Below are 21,311 nucleotides of genomic sequence, written 5' to 3'. Positions count from 1 at the left end.
CTTCGAGGCAAGTGTTTTTAACAAAAAGTTTATTACCAAAATACAATATTAAAGTCCATACATGACAAACTCCTATAAAGCAAAATAAATTACTCTAACATCGTACAGTTTCTCCAAAGGTAGTTGAGGCCTGGCCGCACTCGCCGCGCGGCCGGGCAGGCGGCCCCACCCGCCGGGACGCCGGCGCAGAGAGGGAGGCGCTAAGGCATGCAGCTCACTGTGCAGGGCGGTTTTACGAAATGCAAGTCACCTTATTTTTAACAGGACGCCGTGCAGAACTGTCGTCTTTACAGGTCAGTGTTCCAGAGTCTCGAACTTTGGCTATAGAAGCAATGCCATAGTGTTACACAGTACTCATTTCTTAAAAAAATACATGTATTCGTGTCCATGGATAGCAAACGCAAAGTTCTATTAAATATACTTTATAGAGTATCACTTAGAGCACCTTGCTGCACAGTAAAAAAGATTAAATAAGTGTCTGTGAAAACTGCAGACGGACCCAGCCTCCACAGAGCAGCTCCTCCCCAGCAGGGACACCAGGCAGAGGCGGGTACCCACCCCTGCTGTGCCAGGAGACAAGACCCACAGGGACAACAGCCCCTTGGCCAGGGTGACAGACCTCGGACAGAGGCTGTGGCAGGGTCACTCCCGTGCAGTGTCCAGGTGACCTGGAGTGACAGCAGGACACCACCACTCTGGAGCCCTCACCACTGTCCACACTCAGGACACCGGAGAAAGAAGGGGACACTGTGACCTGAGAGTGTGGCTTGTGATGGTCCCAGGGCACCACTGTCCCCTCCCCACCGCTGTCTTGTCCCTAAGTGTCTCTGAAAAACCATTTTCGATACCAATTCTTCGAACCACCAGAGTGCAGAGTGGACAAGTGCACAGGCTCTGCAGGGCCGCAGGCCCCTGCCAACAGCTGACGCGCCCCTCGGACGGGTGCTCCGGCTGCGATGCCGCCACGTGCTGTCTGCTTCCACACGGCGGAGGGCTCAGGGGCTCCTGGCAGTGGCACCAAGGCTGGCCACAAAGCGGGCACCAGGAGGTGCGGACACCATGGGATGCGGCCCCCTACAGGCCAGGGGGAAGCTTTGGAGGATGTTCTAGGCCAGATGAGCATTTAAAGACTTTGAACTTCTGTCAGTTTCTTTCCCCTCGAGCCAGGGGAATTTTAAATCCATGATTCCAGATGGGAAACTTAGGTAACAATCAATAGAAGTGGTCTACAAAAATGAAAAAAAGTAATTAAAAAATTCCCTGTTGAAAATTATGGGATGTTCCTGGTTATTAGTATTTTCCAAAATGATTGCATAAAGTTAAAGCCAAGAAAATTTATAAAACAAAAATTTTTAAGGTTGCTAACTCTCAGAATCACAGGTTTCTGTAAAGAAACCCTGAGTCCCAGCCACCAGCAGGTTGGCTGAGTGGTGACAGTGTGAGTGGCCATAAGGGGCCATTCAAAATACTTCATTTGCATCTGAAATGAAATGTAACAGTTTTACTTGTGAAAACAGGAGAAAATGAATATAAATCCACATGCAGTGGACATGGGGAATATAATTTACTATACATATTCCTTCTTTCTCTGTAAAAGTCATGTATCAAAAGTAGATTAACTTTCATAAATAACTTATAGCTACCTAAATTAAAGAGCTGCAAACTTACCACTGTTTGCTTAAAAATCATCTGAAAATGAAATTAAGAAAACAAATCAGTGTTTCCAGACACCTGGCCCCACTGCTATCCTAAAAATGCGAACCCCAGTCACACCTGGACTCTGGGGAGAGGTGTCCGTCCAACACGGGTCCACAGAGCATCACATTCAATGAGTCCGTCTTCGTGGCTCCGGAGTCACCGGCAACACAGCGGGGTGGCTGCAGCTGCGGAGCCCGCTCAGGAAAAGCACCGAGAGGCGGGCCTGCGCGAGGTGCCGCCCGGACGTGTGGGCACAACTGACTTCAACAAAACGAGGCACGAACGCAGGACAAGACTACAAAAGCCCCAACAGAAAACCTTGTCGTCTTGGAAATGCACTATCATACAAACTGTAAATAAAGAGAAGTCGCATTTATTGGACGCGTGTTTTAAAGCGAAGCAGGTCAGCAGGTCCCCCACGTGTCCTCCACACTCGGGGGAGAAATTTCCAAGGGAGGAGACACCCTGTAGACTCGCCAGTGTTGCTCGTTTGTCATTCAAGTTCTAAAACAACCAGAATTTTCAGTGTATTTTGGCCACATTTGGTAACACCTCATCTGTTAACATTAATTAGCTCCGGGAAAGGAAAATCTTAAACCAACCCCCCCGGGGTGTCCAAATACGCAGCCCACAGGCCGAATGCAGCCCAGCACAGCTGTGAATGTGGCCCAACACAAAATCATTTAAATTTACTTGAAACATTTGAGATTATTTTGTGATTACGTGTTGCAATGTATTTAACGTGTGGCTGAAGACAACTCTTCTCCCAGTGTGGCCCAGAGATGCCAGAAGGCTGGACACCCCTGTAGGGGATTCTGGATCTAGCCCTCCTTCCCCCAAATGATTTTAAGAGATCCAACTATTTCCGAGGTCTGACGCTCGAGTGCAAACCTGCACAACTTTGTGGCTTTCACAGACACTGTCAGATAAAAGCTTAGAGGGTGGTGGCCCGTCCCACACAGACCAGGACATCTGGGAAGGGAGCGGCCTGCGCGGGGACACACGGTTATGAAGCTGCAGGTTTGGCTGAGTGTGGTGGGTTCCCCTACCTCTCCCTGTGCCCATAGGAACTCTCTGTGAATTTAAGATAGTAATTTATTCCTTAAACGCCTACTTACATCCTAGCTTTGGATGTAGAGGTCTCTTTTTCTTCTTTCCTTAAAAAAAAAAAGAAGAGCAACGCGGTACTCCTAGGGCACCTGACGGGCTCCTTTTGACCTGGCGGAACCGGGTGCACGGCCTCCTGCCAAGAGCCACCACCCACCGCCCTCAGGACGTGGCATCGGGCGCAGAGCGGGCCCCCCACTGCGGAGGAAGAGAACCAAGCTCTGCTTAAGATTGTGACATTTTTACAACAACGGGTTTCAGAACAGTTCCTGCAAAACCCTTTCTTCACTTTTTGCTTGCATTTCTGCACTGTGACAAGCTTTTAGCAGTAACTACAATGAAAGCTAACGACATAACACAGGGCTGACACGGGACTGTATCTCTGCTTTCTCTCTAGCCCGTTTCCCTCAAAATATTTAAATATGGTCACCAACTATCCATCTGCAATTCCTGTCATTTCCTTAAACTCGGCCCTGGGCCCCACCATGGCGGGGTGGGGGGAGGGGAGGACGGGGAGGCAAGGGCCCGGCGTGTCTAGCTCGCAGGCAGAGCGGAGCCGTGCTCCTTGTTCAGGATGATGCTCACGATCTCACCCTCGTGCTCCTTCATGTGCTCCAACAGGTTCTCTTTGCTCGTGGACTCGAACCCGCAGATGCAGCAGCAGAACAGTAAGACGCAATACTCCATCCCTGGAGGCACCGCACTGGGGCTCTTCTCCGAGCCACAGGAGGCAGGGCTGGCGGGGCTCTGTCCCCCGCTCTCCACAGGAGCCTGGGGAGGGGGCTCGGAGGCCTGCGACACACTGCCTGGACTGCCGGGGTGGGGGCCAGCTCTTCCTTCCCTGCTGCTCCAGAGAGTCTTCCCGGGTGGCTTCCCTAGGGCCCTAAAACACCAAACGGAAGCACCGCACCTTGAGCCGGTCAGAACGCAGGCCCTGAGCTCCCGCCCGGTGGCAGGCGCGGGGGGACCGTACCTGCCACTCTGAGAGATGGCATCGTTGATGGCCTTGTTCACCTGCTCGTAGTTGTAGTTCTGGTCGCTCGCGTGCTTCCACATGTGGGACTTCAGCGACGGGGGGTGGCCGCACACGTAGCCGCACAGGCAGCACCTGCAGTGGGGAGGGTCACAGGGGCACGTCACACCTCCTGACAGTGACTCTGCTGTCGGACAGCCCTTCTCCTGAAGCCTCTGAGGCCTCGAACTTCACTGACTCTAAGAGACACAATGCTTCAGAGGTTAAAATGTCCCGGAATGTGTCTCCTAGAAACAATGACATAAAGTGTTATACTCTGAAGAATTTATAAAAACCAAGACAAGTATCTCGTTGCCTTATGCAGTAGTGTTTTGGAAGAGTTCTAGTACGGCAATACACTAAATCCACGCTGAGTTACGCACACACACAAAACCCTTTACATCCCTCTGCTTCCTAAGGAAACAGAACAGAATCCAAGACCTTGGGACAGGAAGCGCGTGTTGGTTTACAGATCCAAAGAAAAGGCAAAGTCCTGAGAGGCACCCGCGCGGGCAGCTGGCAAACACAGTCACGACCACCTCTGAACAGCTTCTGCTGAAGAAAGAGCTGCCCGGGGGGGTGCACTGGGGGGTCTGGGCCGAAGCCCTTCGGAAGCAACAAGCTCTTTCAGGGCACCGCTGGGTGACACAGCCCCTGCGGTGACACGTGCGTCTGTGTGGAACACTGTCACGCCACCATCAGTATGTTAGTGACAGAAGTCTGTGTGGCTGACCCTCGCGTGAGAGCAGAGGGTACATTAGGGACGTGGGTGCCCAGCCATGTCCATGAGGACACACGCAGGCAAACCCGCCCTGCCCGCGTCGGCTGCGGTCAGCACAGAGCTCGCTGTCTACTCTCCACCCCATGTCTTGACAGACACATGGCGTCATGTGCCCACCGTGAAAACGCCATCATGAACGATTCCCTGCTCTGAACATCCCCTCCTCACCCACCATTCCCCAAAGCAGAATCTGTCATGGGGATTTTATTGCTTTTGAGTGTGAAGAATCTTTTGCTGGAATACGGAGTACTCAGCACCTGAATTGCTGAAATTGCTACATGAATTCTATGAAACTGAGAAGGCAGGAAGCTGACAGGTACGGGCGTCCTCCTCTACGTCACCTCGACTGCATGTCTACCAACCCAGGACTCACGCTTAACGTTTGTATTCTTTAACAAACTACACAATACTCTCCTTTTTTCCCAGTTCTCACCCGGGGATGTTTTTCCATTGCTTTTTAGAGAGGGCTGGAGGGAGGGACAGGGGAGAGAGAGTCAGAGACACCACCTGGCAGCCTTCTCATATTCTTGCAGGTGCCCTCAACCAGAGACTGAACCTGCAAGCCAGGTACATGCTCTGCCCGGAAATCAAACCCACGACATCTCAGTCTACGGGACGATGCTTTGACCAACTGAGCCACATTGGCCAGCGCTGAACAGTGTTCTGGAAACAAGCGTGTGAAAGTTTCTTAGTATTCAACCTGTGTTCCAACGAGGGCACGCGTTTCTAACACGTTCTAGTCTTCCTTCACCACCCAGCACTTCCGCCCGACGGGTCACCCACCTGTATGGCTTGTCGGAGCTGTGGGTCCGCCTGTGGTTCCTGACGCCCACGTGCGTCGTGCTGGTGTAGTCGCACACGTCGCACCGGAACTGCTTCGAGGCCGCAGGCCTGTTCTCTAGACAAGGCATTTCGGAGTTTCAGCACGCGCTTCCCTTAGACCCCCATGGAAGCATGCACACCCCACGTTCATGTGTGGACACCACACAGCGCCAAGGCCTCGGTCAAGGCTCTCTCAGTTTGATCGAGTGAACAAGTCTGCACAGGGCGTCGCAGCCTCTCTTACACCCAGACCCTAAGCAGATACAAACTCAACATCCCTGGGCCTGCAGACACAGGTACACTGGGCTGGCTTCTACAGGACCCTGCACAAAATTCTAACACAATGGATGTGATGCCGGCTGTTCTGCCCACTGGTAGCAGCTGAACCAGAGACCACTGTTAATGTGAAAGGTGTTAGTCTAATCAATATTGGATATGGACACATTGTCTCGAGGAAAGGGATCTGCCAACAAGCTGTAACTTAATATCAGAATCCCATGTTACAAAGTATGGCTACAAAGTACATGTAAAGGGCTGAATACAAACAGCCGTTTTTGTAGGTTTCCTCTGTTGATAGCTGTCAACTGTCACCTGCCCACCTGTCTGCTGCTAAGGACCAAGGCTGTGCACTGACAGCCATCACCCTGACAAGTCCCGAGGACAAAAGTCATAGCTGGCCTGAATGTGCAGCTCTCTGAACCCACAGGTCCATCTGCCACAGGCTGGGGTTCCTGGACCCGGGAAGCCTGGGAGGGCGGGCCAAGTGGTGAGAGCACCGATGCTGCTCCAGGAGACACCCAGCCCTCCATTCAGCCTGCGGGCACCAAGCCCGCGCTGCCCACAGCCCGACTGGGCAGGCACAGACGCTGACAGAGCAGAGTGGGAGCAAGCTTAGGGACACACGCCACAGCGGGAGGAGGCGGCATGTGGGTGTAAGGACAGCCCACACAGGAACTAACAAAGTAAACCCACAGTTTACATTTAAGCTCTCTAAAATAAAAAGCCTCTTTTGCAATAAAACCACTTTTGCCAAGCCCAACAAAGCGCCCTAATTTCCTGGTATAAATCTGTTACGTTAACACACACAGCAATCACGATTATGATCTAAGTACCTCTCTCAGTTGGTAGGTTAGAAACGTGGACTTCACTGTCAGTGGCACTGTCCCAGGACAGTTCCAGAAGGAATCCCTGAGAAGAGCACTGGCAGGCCAGCCCGTGACGCCGGGTGGGAAGTGCTGGGACGGGTCACGGGGTGGGAACTGTGCGCAGCACCAAGCTGCGGGGTGGGGACAGGGCGGCAGCTTTTCAGGGGGAGAAACTGGGTTTCAGCTCAAGACCCTGGGCTTCCTCCTGGCTGCCACTTGCCCCTGGTGACATAAGTCCCCTCCGGGGACTTGGTTTTCTCGCTCACAACACTGAATTCCAGTGTCCCGCTGCGGGTCGGCACACCCAGGGGCCTGCGTTCTCCCTCCGTCACCTCTGCAGATTCCTGATCTCCCTGGAAGTCCCTGGGAGTGTCACTAGCTGTGGACTCTTTGTGGGCCGGGACCCGTGTTTACAGTGCTTGGCCAACTGCAGGTTTACAATAAAGCGGTTTATTCACATCCCACAAGGAGACACAGGGAACTGCTGGGCCCACGGCTCTGGTGGGGCCCCGTGGACTTGGTCGCTGGGCTGGGCCCCTCAACAGCACTGACGTGGTCCCTGTACCCCAGCACCCAGAACCGGACCCAGCTCAGGACGGTGCTCCCTGCCTTGGGCAGAACTCTAGCCCAAGTACCATGGCCCTGCACCTGGGAGCAGAAAACATGCCCTGAGCTACCTGTGCCATCGTAATGGGCAGAGACTGGGACCACAGGGCCACACGTCTCTCCTCTTCCTCAGTGAAATTACTAAATGGTTAAAAGAAGTTTAGTAAACACGAATAATTTTTCCCTTCTTTGTCAGCTAAACACACGTTCTCAGGCCCAACGATCAGGTTCTGAAGGTCTGATGCTGAACGAAGGAGGCATCAGTCAGGAGCCAGAGCGCAGGCGGCCGCAGTGCAGGAGCAGCGAGGGGATGGCTGGGGGGCCACACTCAGCCCCAGGAGGCTGCCAAGTGGAACACGGTGGACACACTAACGCGGTGGGACTGGTTATGAGATAACGAGCTGGTTCCTTCAATTCTGAGCTCACGTTAACCTTCTTACTAAAACGGTTAACAGCCCACTTGGACGCTGTCTGAAGACAGTGCAGAGAAGACCCGTTCCAGCCGTGTTCACCACGAGGACACAGAGGAAAGCTGGTCTTCCTGGTGTTGCTGACGTGGGTTGAGTGTGTGTGACCACGTGTGTGCACCTGTGCCGCCCCCAGCGCACTTCCCCTTGCCCTTGAAAAGACACGCCAACCACGACAGCAAGGGCCAGAGGCTGCCCGGGAGGCAGCCGGCAGGGAGAGCCCTGCCCCGGGCGCAGGTCCCAGTGACCCAGACCTCAGGCCCAGGTGGCGCCGTTGAGCAGGACTGACATTTTCTGTCACTGGGGGGTCACAGTCTGAGGACATCAAAGGCTCTGGCGCCACCTTTCCGGGGACGTGGAGGCACAAGGGTCACACGGAGAGGGCCTCAGGCTCCTCTGTGAGGAGGCCGCCTCCAGCACAGGCAGAGGCTCTGCCGTGAGCTCCCGTGCCCGGGAGACATCTGTGGGGACAACGTCTGGTGTCCCCATGATGACAGACCAGCTCTTCCAGAAACATTTTAGGGCCAGGTGTGTCTTCTGGGTGTCACATACTGCACACCGCAGTGAGACCCTCAACTCCGCAGCTGCTTCTGACTTTAATTCCCAGCCGTCAGGAGAGCCGCCCGGCACGCTGTTCCCCACCGCACCGGGCAGCGCCGCACGGGGCACCCAGGGCAGCAGGGCTCTGCGGGGGCGGAGGCGCCACCTGTTCGCGGAGCTGTGATGCAGCCTTTAGATTCTAATATCCCTCTCGGCAGGAACTTGGCCGACCCGCACCTCACTCGCACAAGAAAAGATCTTCTAGTGTTGTTTTTTAAGTACCTCGGGTGACACCTGGCAGTTGAACCCGGTTAAGGGGAAGATCCCGGCGGGGATCTGGGCCAGAGCCAGCGGCGGGGTGGGCCGCTCTGGCAGGTCATCGGCTGGGGTGGGAGGGGAGGGGAAGAGGGGCGCTGTTTCCACGCCGCGGCTTCCCCGGCTCGCCGGCACGCCACTCGGGTGTACCCTGCATTTAGCTCTTCCGGGGCAGCGCAGATGCCAATGCCGCATCTCACTCCAAGCACGTCCCTCGGCACTCAGGGCGTCCCGGGGGGCAGAGGTCAGGCTCACTCACACCCACAGGACAAGACAGAGAAGGACTGACACCGCCTTCGCCCTGAGAACCACCCGCGTGACAGACAGCTCCCGGAGTCTTCACACATACCTTCCTGCGTGCACTTCACCTCAGCTGAGTCCCTGGGAAGCCTGGGTTCGGGGGAAGCTGCCGCGGACTCGGAGTCTGGGAGGCTGTGCCGCTCTCTCTCGTGGCTCCTCAGCTGACTCTAGAAATGGAGACATTGACAGGCAGTTTCCAACGGACTCGCTGCAGTTACAGGGGCCGGGGACGGTGCGACTGCCCTCACAGCCTGAAACACGGAACATGTCAGCAGAGTCTCTACAGTGAGCGTGCTCACAGACCACCTGACGCACTGACAGTCGTGGGAAGACACGCGTGTGCTCGCCGGCACACGGAGGCCCAGAAGGACTCGGCTCACGCCCAGAAACACAGCCCGCCAGCCGCTACAGCCGGCCTCCACAAAGGCACCCTGTTCCCCTGGTCGCCCAGGCCCTCCTGGACCTGGCCCAGCAGCCCCGACTGGCCCGAGTCCGGAGGCCCAAGACCACACCAGATGTCAGGAGGCGGCCCGAGCGGAGCAGAACCCCCTCCAAGGCCTTTTCACCCGATCGCCATTTTACTGCCAACCAGACCCCCACCCCCGTCACCTGGCAGAAAAGGTGCGCATCCCCCCGTCCGGGTTAGTTGTAAACCAGTGCTCCAATGAATGCATGTCTCCTTTACACAAACAGCATTTCTCGCTGGTTGTGCGTTTCAAGGTCACACACAGGGTGAAAGTCACACAGTGAGAGTGACCCTTGCACACACTTAACGGCCCACACAGCGACCATGAGCTCTCAGTCCCTGTGCAGTTCCCGGCCCGTTTTTCCTCCTGCGGGGAGGTGAGTCTCAGCAGTTCACCCCTGTGGCGGCTGCAGGACGACCTGCACTCTGGGGCCTTGGCGAGAACAGGTCTTTTTGGTGTTGCTGACGTGGGTTGAAGGTGTGACCACGTGTGTGCACCTGTGCGCCCTCCAGCGCACTTCCCCTTGCCCTTGAAGAGACACACCAACCACGACAGCAAGGGCCAGAGGCTGCCAGGGAGGCGGCTGGCAGGGGAGTCCTGCCCCACAGGCCCTGGTCACCCAGATCTCAGGCCCAACAGTGGTGCTCCCTGGCTGGGACCCCCGGGGCCAGCCACCAGCCCTTCCCAGGCCTGTGTCCCGACCCGGGCCGTGCGGGAGGACTGCAGCTACTAAGCCCACCCCTGCTCTGCAGCCCTGAGGCTCCCGGGCGGGCTGGGGCCCCGCGTACCTTGTAGTGGAAGGCCTCCGCGCAGCGCCTGCACGGGTACAGCCGGGCCTTGCAGTGGTGAACCGTGTGGCTCTCCAGCTCTTTGCTGCTATCTGCCACGTGCTCGCAGATGGGGCACTGGTAGGGCTGCCTCTGCCGGTGGACCCGCAGGTGCTGCTTGATGTAGCCCTTGTTCCCACTGGAGTAGTGGCAGAGGCGGCAGCGGTAGGGCCGCTCCGCGCTGGGGACGTACTCCACCAGACCGCTGCCTGACAGCCCGGCCTCGCCACTGGGCTGGCACTGAGCGTTGTCCTGCAGCTCCTTCAAGATGTCCTCGTCCGAGGCATTTTGGTCCGTCCTTTCCCTCAGCTTCTCAATGACAGTGAGTAAGGACACGCTGATACCTGTCTTCGCCTGCCCCTCAGACAATTCCTGCCTGCCCTCCGGGAGGGCCACCAAGGGGCAGCTGCTTTGGTTAAAACTAGCTAATCCGTTTGAGGAGTTTTTAAGTGGTGACATCATTTTGGAATACGCAGCCAACGTGCCGTCTGCCTGCCTCTGCCCAGCGTCTGGGTCCAACAGGACCGTGTTCCCGTGGTGCCCGAGGCTGGCTCTTGTGAGCTCAGCAGCCCGGACGGGCATTGTGACCAGAGCCTCTGCTGCCAGCGAGTGTAAACGAAGAGACTCCGAGTCTGTCCTCCTGCGGCCCGGCGGGGCATTCTCATCGGGGGCCAGTCCCTGACGGAGGAACTCGCTGCCCTTCTTCTCTGCGCTGCTCCAGCCTATGATCAGCCCCCCAAGGTCAACAGTGCACTGGTCAGTGTGACAACCCTCACCTCTCCCGTCGTGCCCGGTCGGGGCTCCCGCTGGGTGCGGGCCGTCCCCCTCCCCGGTCGCAGCGCTCACGAGGAACGGCTGCTGGGACGCAGGCTCCTCGGCCCCGGGCAGGCGCTCCACGATCACGTTCACGTGGCCCTCCCTGCTGGGGCCGCTGCTGATGATCTTCTGCGCCGACGAGAGGAGACTGTCCGCCACCAGACTCTCCTCCGCGTCGGAAATCACCTCGAGCACGTCCTCCTCGTTAGCATCCAGGGTCACCGCCGGGCCGAGGCCGATGGCCGCCTCCACACCCGGCTCCAGAGCCGACGTGGGGGACAGTGGCTCGGAGCTGCAGATCTGCACCTGCACCGAAGGCCCGTTGTGGATGCTCAGCTCACTCTCTCCGATGGCGATGACCACAGCGTCCACCCCGCCAGGAGCAGCCGCCGCCGAGGAGCCCAGCAAGCCCAGGGGCTCGTTCTCGTTCTCAAAGATCGGGTAGGAGCAGCCCACCTCCCCGGCGTGCTTCCAAGCATGCGTCTTCAGCATCCTCTGCTGCCCACACGTGTAGCTGCAGAACAGGCACCGGTACACGCCGTGCTGCTCGTAGGCATACCACTTCCTCCTCCCCACGTCCGCCGTGGGCGCGGCAGGGATGGCGCGCGTCTGCGGGCAGCTCTCGCCCACGGGGAGGTCCGGAGTGGCCCTGCTATTCCTCTCTGTGGGTCTCGGACACAGGGAGGTGGGGGGGCTCGAGCACAGCCGGGGCCTGGGCTGACTGTGACTGCTGGCATCGTCCTCGTGGTCATTGGCCACGTGAGCCTCCAGCTCCTCTTGGCTTTTCGACGTAACACGGCACTCGGAGCACATCAGTATCACTTCATTCTCCTGACCGTGCTGCTTGATGTGGTCTTTTAACACAGGGAAGGACGGAGATAGGAACTGGCAGAGGCTGCACTGGTAAGACATCCCCTTCCCATCATTCTGGGCGGGAGAGTCAGGGCCCCCAGGCATTTGGGGCCGCGTGGCCCTTCTCGCTGCCGCCGCAGCGGCAGGAGGCTGGGCCACCTTCGCTGGAATCTCACAGAGTTCGGGGGACTCGGGGGAGCACGTCCCAGCATGTGGACGTGAGCGTTTCTTCCCGATTAAAAGGCATTTCTGTGACTTTTCGTGCTCCACTATCTTGCTTAACTTCTGGATAACGTGGACCAGCGGGTCTGTTTTAGCTGTGCTCTGCTCGTCGACTTCCAGGGAAGAGCTGATGACAGTTTCGGCAGTCAATACTGCTTCCGGTTCCCCGATATCTGGCACCAGCATGGTGACACCGCTGCTCTCTTCCATATCTAGAGAGGGTAACAGACAACAGAGAGATGGCAGGTCACAGGACAGTCACACGTGCGCAGTTCAGGGGGTGCAGCGGGTCTCAGGGTGTGTGCCGACCTAAGTCTCTCCCACGGGGAGCCCCGCACTAATGCGCTGCGCCCCCTCAGAGGGTCGAACAGTTCAGAACCCCTCTCTGGGGAGAGGGCTCCCGTCGGGGCTGAGGAGGGAGAGTGCTGCACCTCTCCTTTCCTCTCTGCAAAGCCTTTCCCAATCTGCACCTCCTTTTTTCTTAGCCCCCGCCACACCCAGCCAAACCTAATCAGTACCCCCTCTTCCGCACAACTGACTGAGCGAACACAGCCCCTCCCAGGGCACGTGGAGCCAGCTCAGGTCACCGTGAAACAGCACTCCTTATACCAAACGGAATTGCAGTTTTTTACTAAAGTCATATATTTCTGGTTTTTCCTCGGCAAAGGACTAGGGAACTAGTAGTAGTTAAGGCACTGAAAGGGCACAGCGGACTCTGAGCAGTTCTGCACACGTGACACCAAACAAAAGCCACGACGTGGTTCCTTCTTTTACTTCCTCTCTCTTCCCAAGGACAAACCGCAACTGTGCTGTGGGTTTCTCCAGAGGTCACATTAGTGGTCAACCATCACTCACACAGGATTCTTCCCCCTGAAGGAGAGGCCTCGGGGACGCCAACGCCCAGCACCCCCTGGAGCTTCGGACCTACACGCGCACGGGGCCCGCAGAACGTGACACGCCAGAGCCACTGAAGTCACTCCACGGAACACACTGGTGGTCTCTTTCAAGCCTAAATCTTACACACTCGGTTTCCTGACATAACTTTCACTTCAAACATTCCCTTTGGCTAACCGTGAGAACAGCAGGTTGCCCTGGAGCACGTTTTTAAGTTCAGGCTTTTTTCCGTACTTCAGGTGCATTCTGGAATCTTACAACACTGAGTAAACGCCGGCGTTCCTAGTGGCCCTAGCTGACATGAAGACCACACTGTTCTTACCCCTGGTCAGAGGGTCTGAATGCTGCTTTGAGGTGACCCGTGGCCCCTGCGACGGACCCCCAGGCTCTGACACATCCCCACGCTCGCCCACAGCCTCTCACACAGCTTCGTCCGTCCCTGCTCTTCCAGGCGCACGGGCCTCCGTGTCTGGGCCCGTCCACACGAGGCAGACTCTCGAATGGTTCGCTCTGGGCTTCTCCAGCACTACCATGTCCCTCCCCCACCCACCCAACTGCACTGACAGTGGGGGGCGCACTCAACCCGGACTACAAGCCGTGCGTGCCCCCGAGGCCCGCTCTCCCTTGAACCACTTGGGAGAATCACCTCTCAAAAGAGAACAGACTTCCCAGGCCACACAGCACTCGGCACCGCACTGCAGAGTCTGGGCTGTGCAGCTTCGAGACTGGGCTCACCGGAGCTGCACTGTCCCGAGCCACAAGAGAGCCTCTGACTTGCGTCTCCAGCCCAGGGCAAGGTCACAGCTCCAAGTCCAGCGTCTCCTTCTGCACCACCACGAGGCCGGAGAACTGTGTCTGAGGACCACCAGGGTTTCTTACTTCCTTCTCGGGCAGGAAGAAATCTCCACACCCACCTTCAGTCACTGAAGAGGGGCCAGTGCGTGGACAAATCTGTTTCTCTAGAAAAACCCTTTGTGACCTCCTCTGGCACCTGCCCATCTGCGGGGCCCACAGTGTTAGGCCAAGGGGAGCTGCGGTCTTCACATGACTGCTGAGTCCTCTGCAGGGCTGGCACTGGGGGCTTTGTGCTTCAGTTCGGTTGTCAGCTGCCGTCAGGTGAGCAGGAGTTCACGACAGGAACCCCAGAACATTCCAATTCTAGCACAAGACTCGGCGCTCGCCTGCAGATCTCAGGCCTCCTTCCAAAGAAACATGAAAGAAACAGGAGCTGCGCAGGCTAACAGCCTGGGGGGCAACTCTGCACACCCCCAGGCTACGAGGGAGCCGTAGGCTGTCCCTCTTCACTTCGAGACGGAACAGAGGGAGGCAGCCGAGCCCACTGCTCCCTGCGGTTAGTTCAGTGAACACCTTCAGAAGAAGGTGAAATGAGGAGGAGCAGCGGTTACCTTGCTTCAAGGAAAACACGTGAAACAAACCCCCTGAGGAGACACTCCTGGTGAAAGCCGTGTGCTCGGGGAGCCCAGCGGCTGACGTCCATCACCCTGGGCGCTCATGTGTCTCACTGTGGAGACTGCGCGCACGAGGTGAGTGCGGAATCAGCAGCTCTGAAGCAGACACGACACCGTGAGAGACACCGGAGGAGCCAGTGTCCAAGCACGTGCAACAACCAACACCAAAGTGAAGTCTCCTTAAACCCAAGTCCCCGGTGAACAGGCTCGCCAGCTCGGAACAAAGTCTGCAGAGACGGCTAGGCTGACCTCGACGCCAGCTCTCTCAACATGCACAGAGTTCACTTAGGCCACCAGTGTGCACCAACACCGGGGACTGCACGTCGGGTGAAATGCACGTGAGTAACAAGAGATGAGAACAGAGATGACAAACCCAACCCCAGTCCAGCGGCTGAGCGACAGCAGCAACGCGGGTTGTGTACCCTGCACTGGACGCAGGGAAAGCAACTGTGCAGAGTGTCGCCACGGGGCGGCAGGGACGACGGAGAGAGTGAGGAGGGAGGAAGGCTGGCAGATAGAGTGACTGGAGTGATCAGAACCCGGAGTCCATCATGCTGTTCTACTTGTGCAAATGCTTACGTTTGGAAATAAAAAGTCACAGAAAAAACTGTTATGCGCAAGGCACCAAGCAAAGCACCAGGAAGAATGGAAAGATTTTCAATCTATAGTACTCACAGTTCAAAAATGAGCTGAGTAAGACAAACCTATTTCGAAGTTTAAGGGGATTTACAACTTTGAAACAATGCAACAGTATTTGAGGCAAAACGTCAGGAGACCACAGACAGTTCGTGGTCAAACCAGAGACACAGAGCTCTCCTGGTCTGGAAAGCTGAGCGAGGCCTCCTGAAGATGTGAGGCAGACATGGCGTCCCGCCGGTGTCACCCATCAGCCCTGCCAGGCCATCTGTGCCAGGAGGGCGCACACCACTGGGACCCCGCGCTCTGCTTTCTGGGGGAGCTCTGCCCACAGGGAGCCACGACAGGAGCTCGGGGCAGCAGAGGCACACCTTGATGCTCGTCTCCCAGCCTCCTCCCCCCAGCTCACCCTGTCAGGCCGTGCTCCTCCGGGCAGGCTGCTCTACAGAAGGCCCCTGGCTCTGGCCCCTCACCCGTCTCCTGACCTGCTCCAGATAACCGTGGTATCCCCCCGTTCGCCTGCCCGAGTCCCACCTGGGCTCTGAGAACTTTGGTAAAATGCATCTTCATAAACTGCATCTTCAATCACCCAACTTAGAGGGGGCCATTTGCTCTCTTGTGGCTCTGTTGACCCAAGGGTGAGACTGCCAGGGCAGAGCAGCCACAGCACCCTCTTTTCGGAAGGGGGAGCAGGCACGCTGTCTAGGGGCTGCTGGAAAGGCCAGCGTGGCTGAAGGGGATCAGGGGTTTCCTGTCTGCAGCCTTCAGACACGAGGACATTAGAGCGGACGCATCGAACGGCTGCGGCAGCAGCCCAGACCAGGGAAGTGCTAACGTCCTCTCCCACTGAGCCTCACTCCTCTCCCGGACAAGAGCAGAGCAGTCCACAGGCAGAAGTTACAATGAACATCTTTTTCAATTAAAGAGCCAAATTAACTCAGCTGTCTTTATTTCCTTATACTTTGCTATGTGGTTTATTTATATACCTACTTTGTTTCTTTCAGGAATAGCAGTCAGTACAGCAATCAAAGTAAAATCGAGCTGCACGACTCACACGGGCCTCCCAGGGACTGGAGAGAGGAGGGACTTGCTGTCCCGCACAAAGACAGTTCACTATGTTATAAAGAAACTGTTCTTAAAGACAACAATTTGCTCTCTTCCAAATAGAAAAATCTGCTACAGAAGCAATGGCCAATTCCCCATTCTTCTTTTGTAATTCTAAAACACAAAACATTAAATTTGTTCTGCCAAAAGATGGCAGGGACTTGCGCTCATGGCCTCCTCTCCTACGGGAGCCTCATCTGGCTGTGGGGCCTCAGACAAGTCGCCGTTTCTGTGGGTACCAAGTTCCTCCAACGTAAAACAGAAGAGCAGCGCTGGATCAACTTGTATGTCCCAAATTCTAAACTCCCTGTAAAAAAAATCACTCTGAAACTGCTCACATGCTATTTATAGATTTACCTACTGATGTCAGCTATTTCCATTGATTAAAATCTCCTTAGCTTAATGTAATTGTTAATTGCCACCAAGGAAATAACTGAGTATAAATACTACAGGTATGTGAATTTCACAATATAACATTTCCTAGCTGGCTTCCAGCTTGAAGTAAATTCTAGTTTGGCAGCTACAAGGAACACATGAGGTCTAACTGATGTGAACCAACATTCAGGTCTAACCTTGTTGAGCAGCTGTGACAGTGAGGGTCCCTGGCCTCCGACCTGCCCCCAGGTCCAGCACTCCTGGGAGCCCTCACAAAAGCGACCTCCTTTCTGCAGAGGAGGCTCTGGGACAGGAAGTAATACATGGTTCAGGAACTGGAACCCCGGTGTGTATGGTCCCAGTGTACAAGCAGAAACCTATCCTTTCTCAGCACACTAACTTATTTGTCTATGAGAATGGAACTGTATAAAGCAGCAGCACTGAAACGAGTAGCAGCCCCTCCAAGCTGGGTTGTATGAGCCACGCAAGTGTGTCTGCTCTTTGGGAGCTACCCAGTCTCACACACAAGAAGACACTCGGTGCCTGTTTCAACCACTCACCCAGGGTTACACAACGTTAAGGAGCAGAGCCAATGTTTTTCTAGTCAGCTCCTGAAATTAACAGTCCCTTGGATCAATCTTCAAAATCCAGCTGTGGCCAAGGACAAAAGTGTGTAGAAACCAACCATTTCTCTTACCTGGTGAAACAAAGTAACAATTTTGGGGCAGTGGGACTCAATGTTGTGTTAAAAGGACCCCTAGGAGGCCTATGCGGTGATGCAAACTTACATTACTTATCTCCTAAGTGAACTTTGGGATTCTGTACAAGTTAGAAGGAAAACAGCTCTGGAAATTTCTCCAGTAACTGTGCATTTTATGCTTTAGCTCAGAATTTATCTAACCTGCTCAGAACAGGACTGGTTTTACTGACACCACTTTTCACACTGCTCTCTCAATCCTAATTGAACACAGTTCTAGGGCTGTCCAACCTGGGGCCCCCGGGGCTACATGTAGCCCAGGATGGCTACGAATGCAGCCCAACACAAAGTCGTAAGTTCACTTAAAACATTTGAGAGTTTTTTGTGATTACACGTTGCAATGTATTTAATGCGGGGCCCAAGACAACTCTTCTTCCAGTATGGCCCAGAGACGCCGTAAGGCTGGACACTCCTGGCTTAAAGGGTGATTCTGCAAACTTCAAACAGCTCCCTCGGCACGGTGCGCGGCCCCGGCAGCCTCCAAGGACAACACGCGGGGGGCGACCCGCAGCCCACGGACGCAAGGTCAACCCCGGCCACACAGCGCCTGGCTCCCGGCCGTTTTCCCATCTGGAAAGAATCTAAACGAGCAAAGGGTACGCATTCGTTACGCCGGAGCGCGACGTTACGGCTAAGTTCACAGCCAGGGCAGAAAGCTCTCGCTCTTCGCCCGGGGTGAACGCCACACAGGCCGAAGGCTGGAAAGGCCGCGCTTGCTCCGCGGACGCGCCCCAAGCCCTGCCGCTGCGTGGAGGGGGCTCCGGCGGGGGCGGCCGGCCTGTCACTCATCCGCGCGGGCCGCCTGGTACCTGGTACCGGGCGCCGCGGTCTCACCAGGCGGGCGCTCTCCCCACAGTCGGCAGCCCCGGGACCGGGGCGGCTGGGCTGCGGCGCCCCGGCAGTCCTGCACCTGCGGTGCTGGCGGCGGGGCGCCGGGGACGCACGGCGGCGGCCGGCAGCCACGGGCCTCGCCGCGGGCTCACGCGGGCTGCAGGGGGCGGCGCACATGGCCGGCGGCGGCGCCCGCCGCGGCGACGGGCGGCCCCGGGGCGCGGTACCTGCGGTAGGGCGGCGGCAGCTGCTGCTCCGCGCGCCTCCTGGGGCCGGCCGGGCGCCCCCGCGCCCTCGCCCTCGTCCTCTCCCACCGTGCTGCCGGATCCGCGCCTCCTTTTCCCCGCTTTTCGGCTCCCACCGGAACCCCAAGATGGCGGCGCGGAGCCGGTCACGTGAGCCGTCGGTGGTCAGGTGATCTAGTTCGGGGCGGAGCCACCTGTGGTCACGCCCACAAGGTCGCCGGGAGGCGGGGCGGCGCACAGGCCACTCCCAAAGGGTCCCTGGGACCCGGCTGCTTTGGCTCCTGGCGGTGGGACGGGGTGTGGGCTCCGGAGGTCGCCGCGCTGCCCTCCGGGCGTCGGGGCGGAGTCGGCAGGTGTCCCCTGTGTCCCCCCAGGTCGCCGTGTCTGTGCGTCCGCGCTGTCGCTGCAGCCTCCCGGGTTCGCTCAGCGTCCTCTGCAGCCTCTGAGCTTGGTGCAGCGTTAGGTCGGGCTGGACCCTCAGTGGCTGGAACGCGGGCAGAGACCCAGCGGGGTTCGCGGCTCACCGTCAGGATGCGCGGGCGGCTGGCGGGGACGCCTGTGGGGGGGGATGGAGGGTTTTCGGAGCACGAGCTCCTTCTAGGGCTGTGGGCTTCTGTCCGCTAAGGGCACCGTGGCGGTTGCGCTGGGTCTTGGCTCGGGACAAACACGCCGGGGTCCCTAGCGGCCCTGAGGCGCTGCTAACACACGAAATGAGAAAAGCGTTGTACTCGGCTTCGCCCAGGTGGTTGGACGATGCGGGTGCATTAAGGACGCCGCCCGGTGCATGGGACTGGCCTCAGTAGATGGGCCAGCGACAGTGGGGAGACAGCTAAACTGAACAGTTGGTCACAGTGCGGGACCGAGATACCTCTGGGCAGTAACTGGTGCACCGGAGTCTCTGCAGCAGGCCAGGCATGGCAGATGGGAGGGAGGGCCCCGTGACTCACCCACCGTCCAGACAGGTTCGCGGTTCCCGGGATACGCATTTCTGTACCCATTCACCTGAATATTTGGCGATTGGGAAACCAGCAGTTAGAATTCTGACTTTTTTTTTTTTTACAGAATATTTGCCAATTGGATCAAATACCTAAGAAGAAGGAGAAAGAAAGGATTGAGTAAATTTTTTTTTTCAATAAAAGAGACTGAGCAGGAGATTAGCATGGAAGGGTGGGAGGAAAAAACAACAACGAAGAAACCCAGAAATACCTAAAAGGGAGCTCAAACAGTCAATGTGCAAGTTCCTCCCTTCCCTTCTGCTGCCAACACAAACACTCCTCGCTCATAACACCCCAGAGAGGCTCAGAAAGTGGGCAGACCCGAAATCGGAGCATCATTCATTCGATCAGGGGGGAAACCATAGCCTGGGGCAAATGAGGGGCTGCTCACCCAAGGGAAGGGAGGTGAGTGAAAGTTTGGTCCTCGTGTGATGATCTCCCCCAGTGTTCTCCAGTCTCGAAACCTCGTCAGCACCAGGCTCAACTGAACGCCTGGCTCGGAGAGGCGTGGCCTGTGAAGGGGGAGGGGCTGTGTATTGTGGCCAGAAGCCAGGGGCACCACGTCATTCCTGGAGCATCTAGTGGCCAGTGCAGTTCTGCCCAGAGGACTGTTCCCGCTGGCTGGAGGACCAATGGTGGTTCAGCCTAGATTTTAGAGTCGCTGGACGGTGGGTCTGTAGGGAGAGGAAGTCGCTGAGATTTTGGACCTGTCTGTCACTGCCACAGGACAGCCACTGCTGACTGACACACCTCCTCTGTTCCTTGAAGTCACTGGAAGAGGCACAACCAATGGGAAGAAGCCATTCCGGGCAGACACGAACGTTAATGGAAGAACAGGCACCTTCATCCCTGAAGACAGACACGGTATGAGATGCTGAGTCCAGCAGGAAAACCTGGGTGACTTAGAAAAGCCAGGGCAGCGAACCCTCAGTGATTCTCTTCCTATACGAAGCTAAATGACACATTTTCAAGTCAGAGAAACACAAAGACATTCAGACATAGTTTCCTTGGACTTGTGGACATCTCCCAGAACGAGTTCATCCTGGTTTGATGAACCAATCACAGTAAGATTTGGTGCCACAGACGGGAAGCTTGCTCACCCAGTTATCTAGCACCTCCCCGGTGGAATCCGGTTCTGTCTCTGCAGGAGCGATGGCCCAGACGACTGAGTCCCCACCTTCCCAGGTCTCATGGCTCCGTTGTGGGGCCATTCATCAGTTGCCGAGGTTAAAGGTTTTGCTTCTACAAGCATCATGGGTCTGTTTCCTCTAAAGTGGGAGTCTGGTAACACTCGGTGTTATCAGACAGCCTGAACCGGAGCACTGTTAGAACTCTGGGTGGCACCCAAGGGCAGTGCAGGGGGTGTGTTGCCATGGCAAGGACAGGTTCTACGGTGGACGAGGCATCGAACCACGAGGAACTTGAGAAGACCAACTTGTTACTTACGAAGGACACCCCATCTTTGGTGTAATAAGATTAGAGTAGATTTTGGTGGGGGGAGAGATTAATCCTCTACGTCTTAAGCACAGCACAGAGAATTGGAGGATACAAGTTAGCATGGAGTCCTTTTCATTGTATTGTTATCTTGACCTTTAAAAAGTAGACTTTGAATATGCTGCCTCCAAAAACGAATGACTGTTGAAGAGGGAGAGGAGGCGGGAAGGCTACAAGGGAGAAGAGAACGTGGGGTTGTGGCTGAGAAGGTCAACAGACACTTTCCCGACTCTGGGTTCTGCCCCCGTGGGGCTGCGGGACTCTGGGTTTCCCACGTTGTCTCCAGGCCCTCGGAACAAGAGCTCAATCTGTCCTTGTTTCAAGCCTCAGGTGCCTGCTAGTTGGACGTCAGGAGTTTAACGATAGGACCCCTCCGGGCTGGGAACGGGACTTCATCATTAAGAATAATGACAAGGCTTGATTTTATTAGTGAATGAAAAGATTGCTTGATGTAAGTCAGAAGGGATGTAAGATTACACGATGTGATATATTATTATATATACAGCTGTCAGTGATAAATTAACATTAGCTGTG

The 21,311-nt window shown here is 56.2% G+C and overlaps 1 protein-coding gene across 13 annotated transcripts; it reads right to left on the bottom strand.

Annotated features, from left to right (window-relative positions):
• Positions 1-12: 12 nt before the first annotated feature.
• ZNF507 (zinc finger protein 507) lies at positions 13-19,771 on the bottom strand. Of its 13 annotated transcripts, none has more exons than XR_005082138.2 (11): positions 19,675-19,768; positions 19,236-19,375; positions 18,271-18,844; positions 10,049-12,189; positions 8,843-8,960; positions 5,382-5,496; positions 3,779-3,913; positions 3,399-3,688; positions 2,817-2,855; positions 1,774-2,048; positions 13-1,226 (listed from the first exon to the last, which is right to left on the bottom strand). XR_005082138.2 is itself a non-coding variant. In XM_037142834.2 (10 exons), exons 4-10 carry the CDS (start codon positions 12,185-12,187, stop codon positions 1,897-1,899), a joined length of 2,988 nt encoding a protein of 995 aa, XP_036998729.2. In that variant the 5' UTR covers positions 12,188-12,189; positions 18,271-18,844; positions 19,236-19,290; positions 19,675-19,771; the 3' UTR covers positions 13-1,896. The 13 variants fall into 13 exon arrangements, 9 of the variants coding, with proteins under 9 accessions (XP_036998729.2, XP_036998719.2, XP_036998773.2 ...); XR_005082139.2 differs by having other exon boundaries at positions 13-321; XM_037142834.2 differs by having other exon boundaries at positions 13-2,048; positions 19,236-19,290; positions 19,675-19,771.
• Positions 19,772-21,311: the final 1,540 nt, after the last annotated feature.

Source organism: Artibeus jamaicensis, unplaced genomic scaffold (assembly GCF_021234435.1).
Source record: "Artibeus jamaicensis isolate MK-2021 breed Jamaican fruit bat unplaced genomic scaffold, CSHL_Jam_final contig_755, whole genome shotgun sequence".
Lineage (NCBI taxonomy): Eukaryota > Metazoa > Chordata > Mammalia > Chiroptera > Phyllostomidae > Artibeus > Artibeus jamaicensis.
Note: the sequence above shows the minus strand (reverse complement) of the source record. Positions and strands in the feature narration are given on the sequence as shown.

Excerpts from the sequence above, each read along its gene's own strand:
- ZNF507 (XM_037142834.2), bottom strand. The coding sequence starts at position 12,187 with ATGGAAGAGAGCAGCGGTGTCACCATGCTGGTGCCAGATATCGGGGAA. Across the intron at positions 5,497-8,842 it reads GGTGAAGTGCACGCAGGAAG|AGAACAGGCCTGCGGCCTCG; the intron begins GTATGTGTGAAG and ends TGCCTTGTCTAG. Across the intron at positions 2,856-3,398 it reads GCACATGAAGGAGCACGAGG|GAAAGAAGAAAAAGAGACCT; the intron begins GTGAGATCGTGA and ends TTTTTTTTTAAG.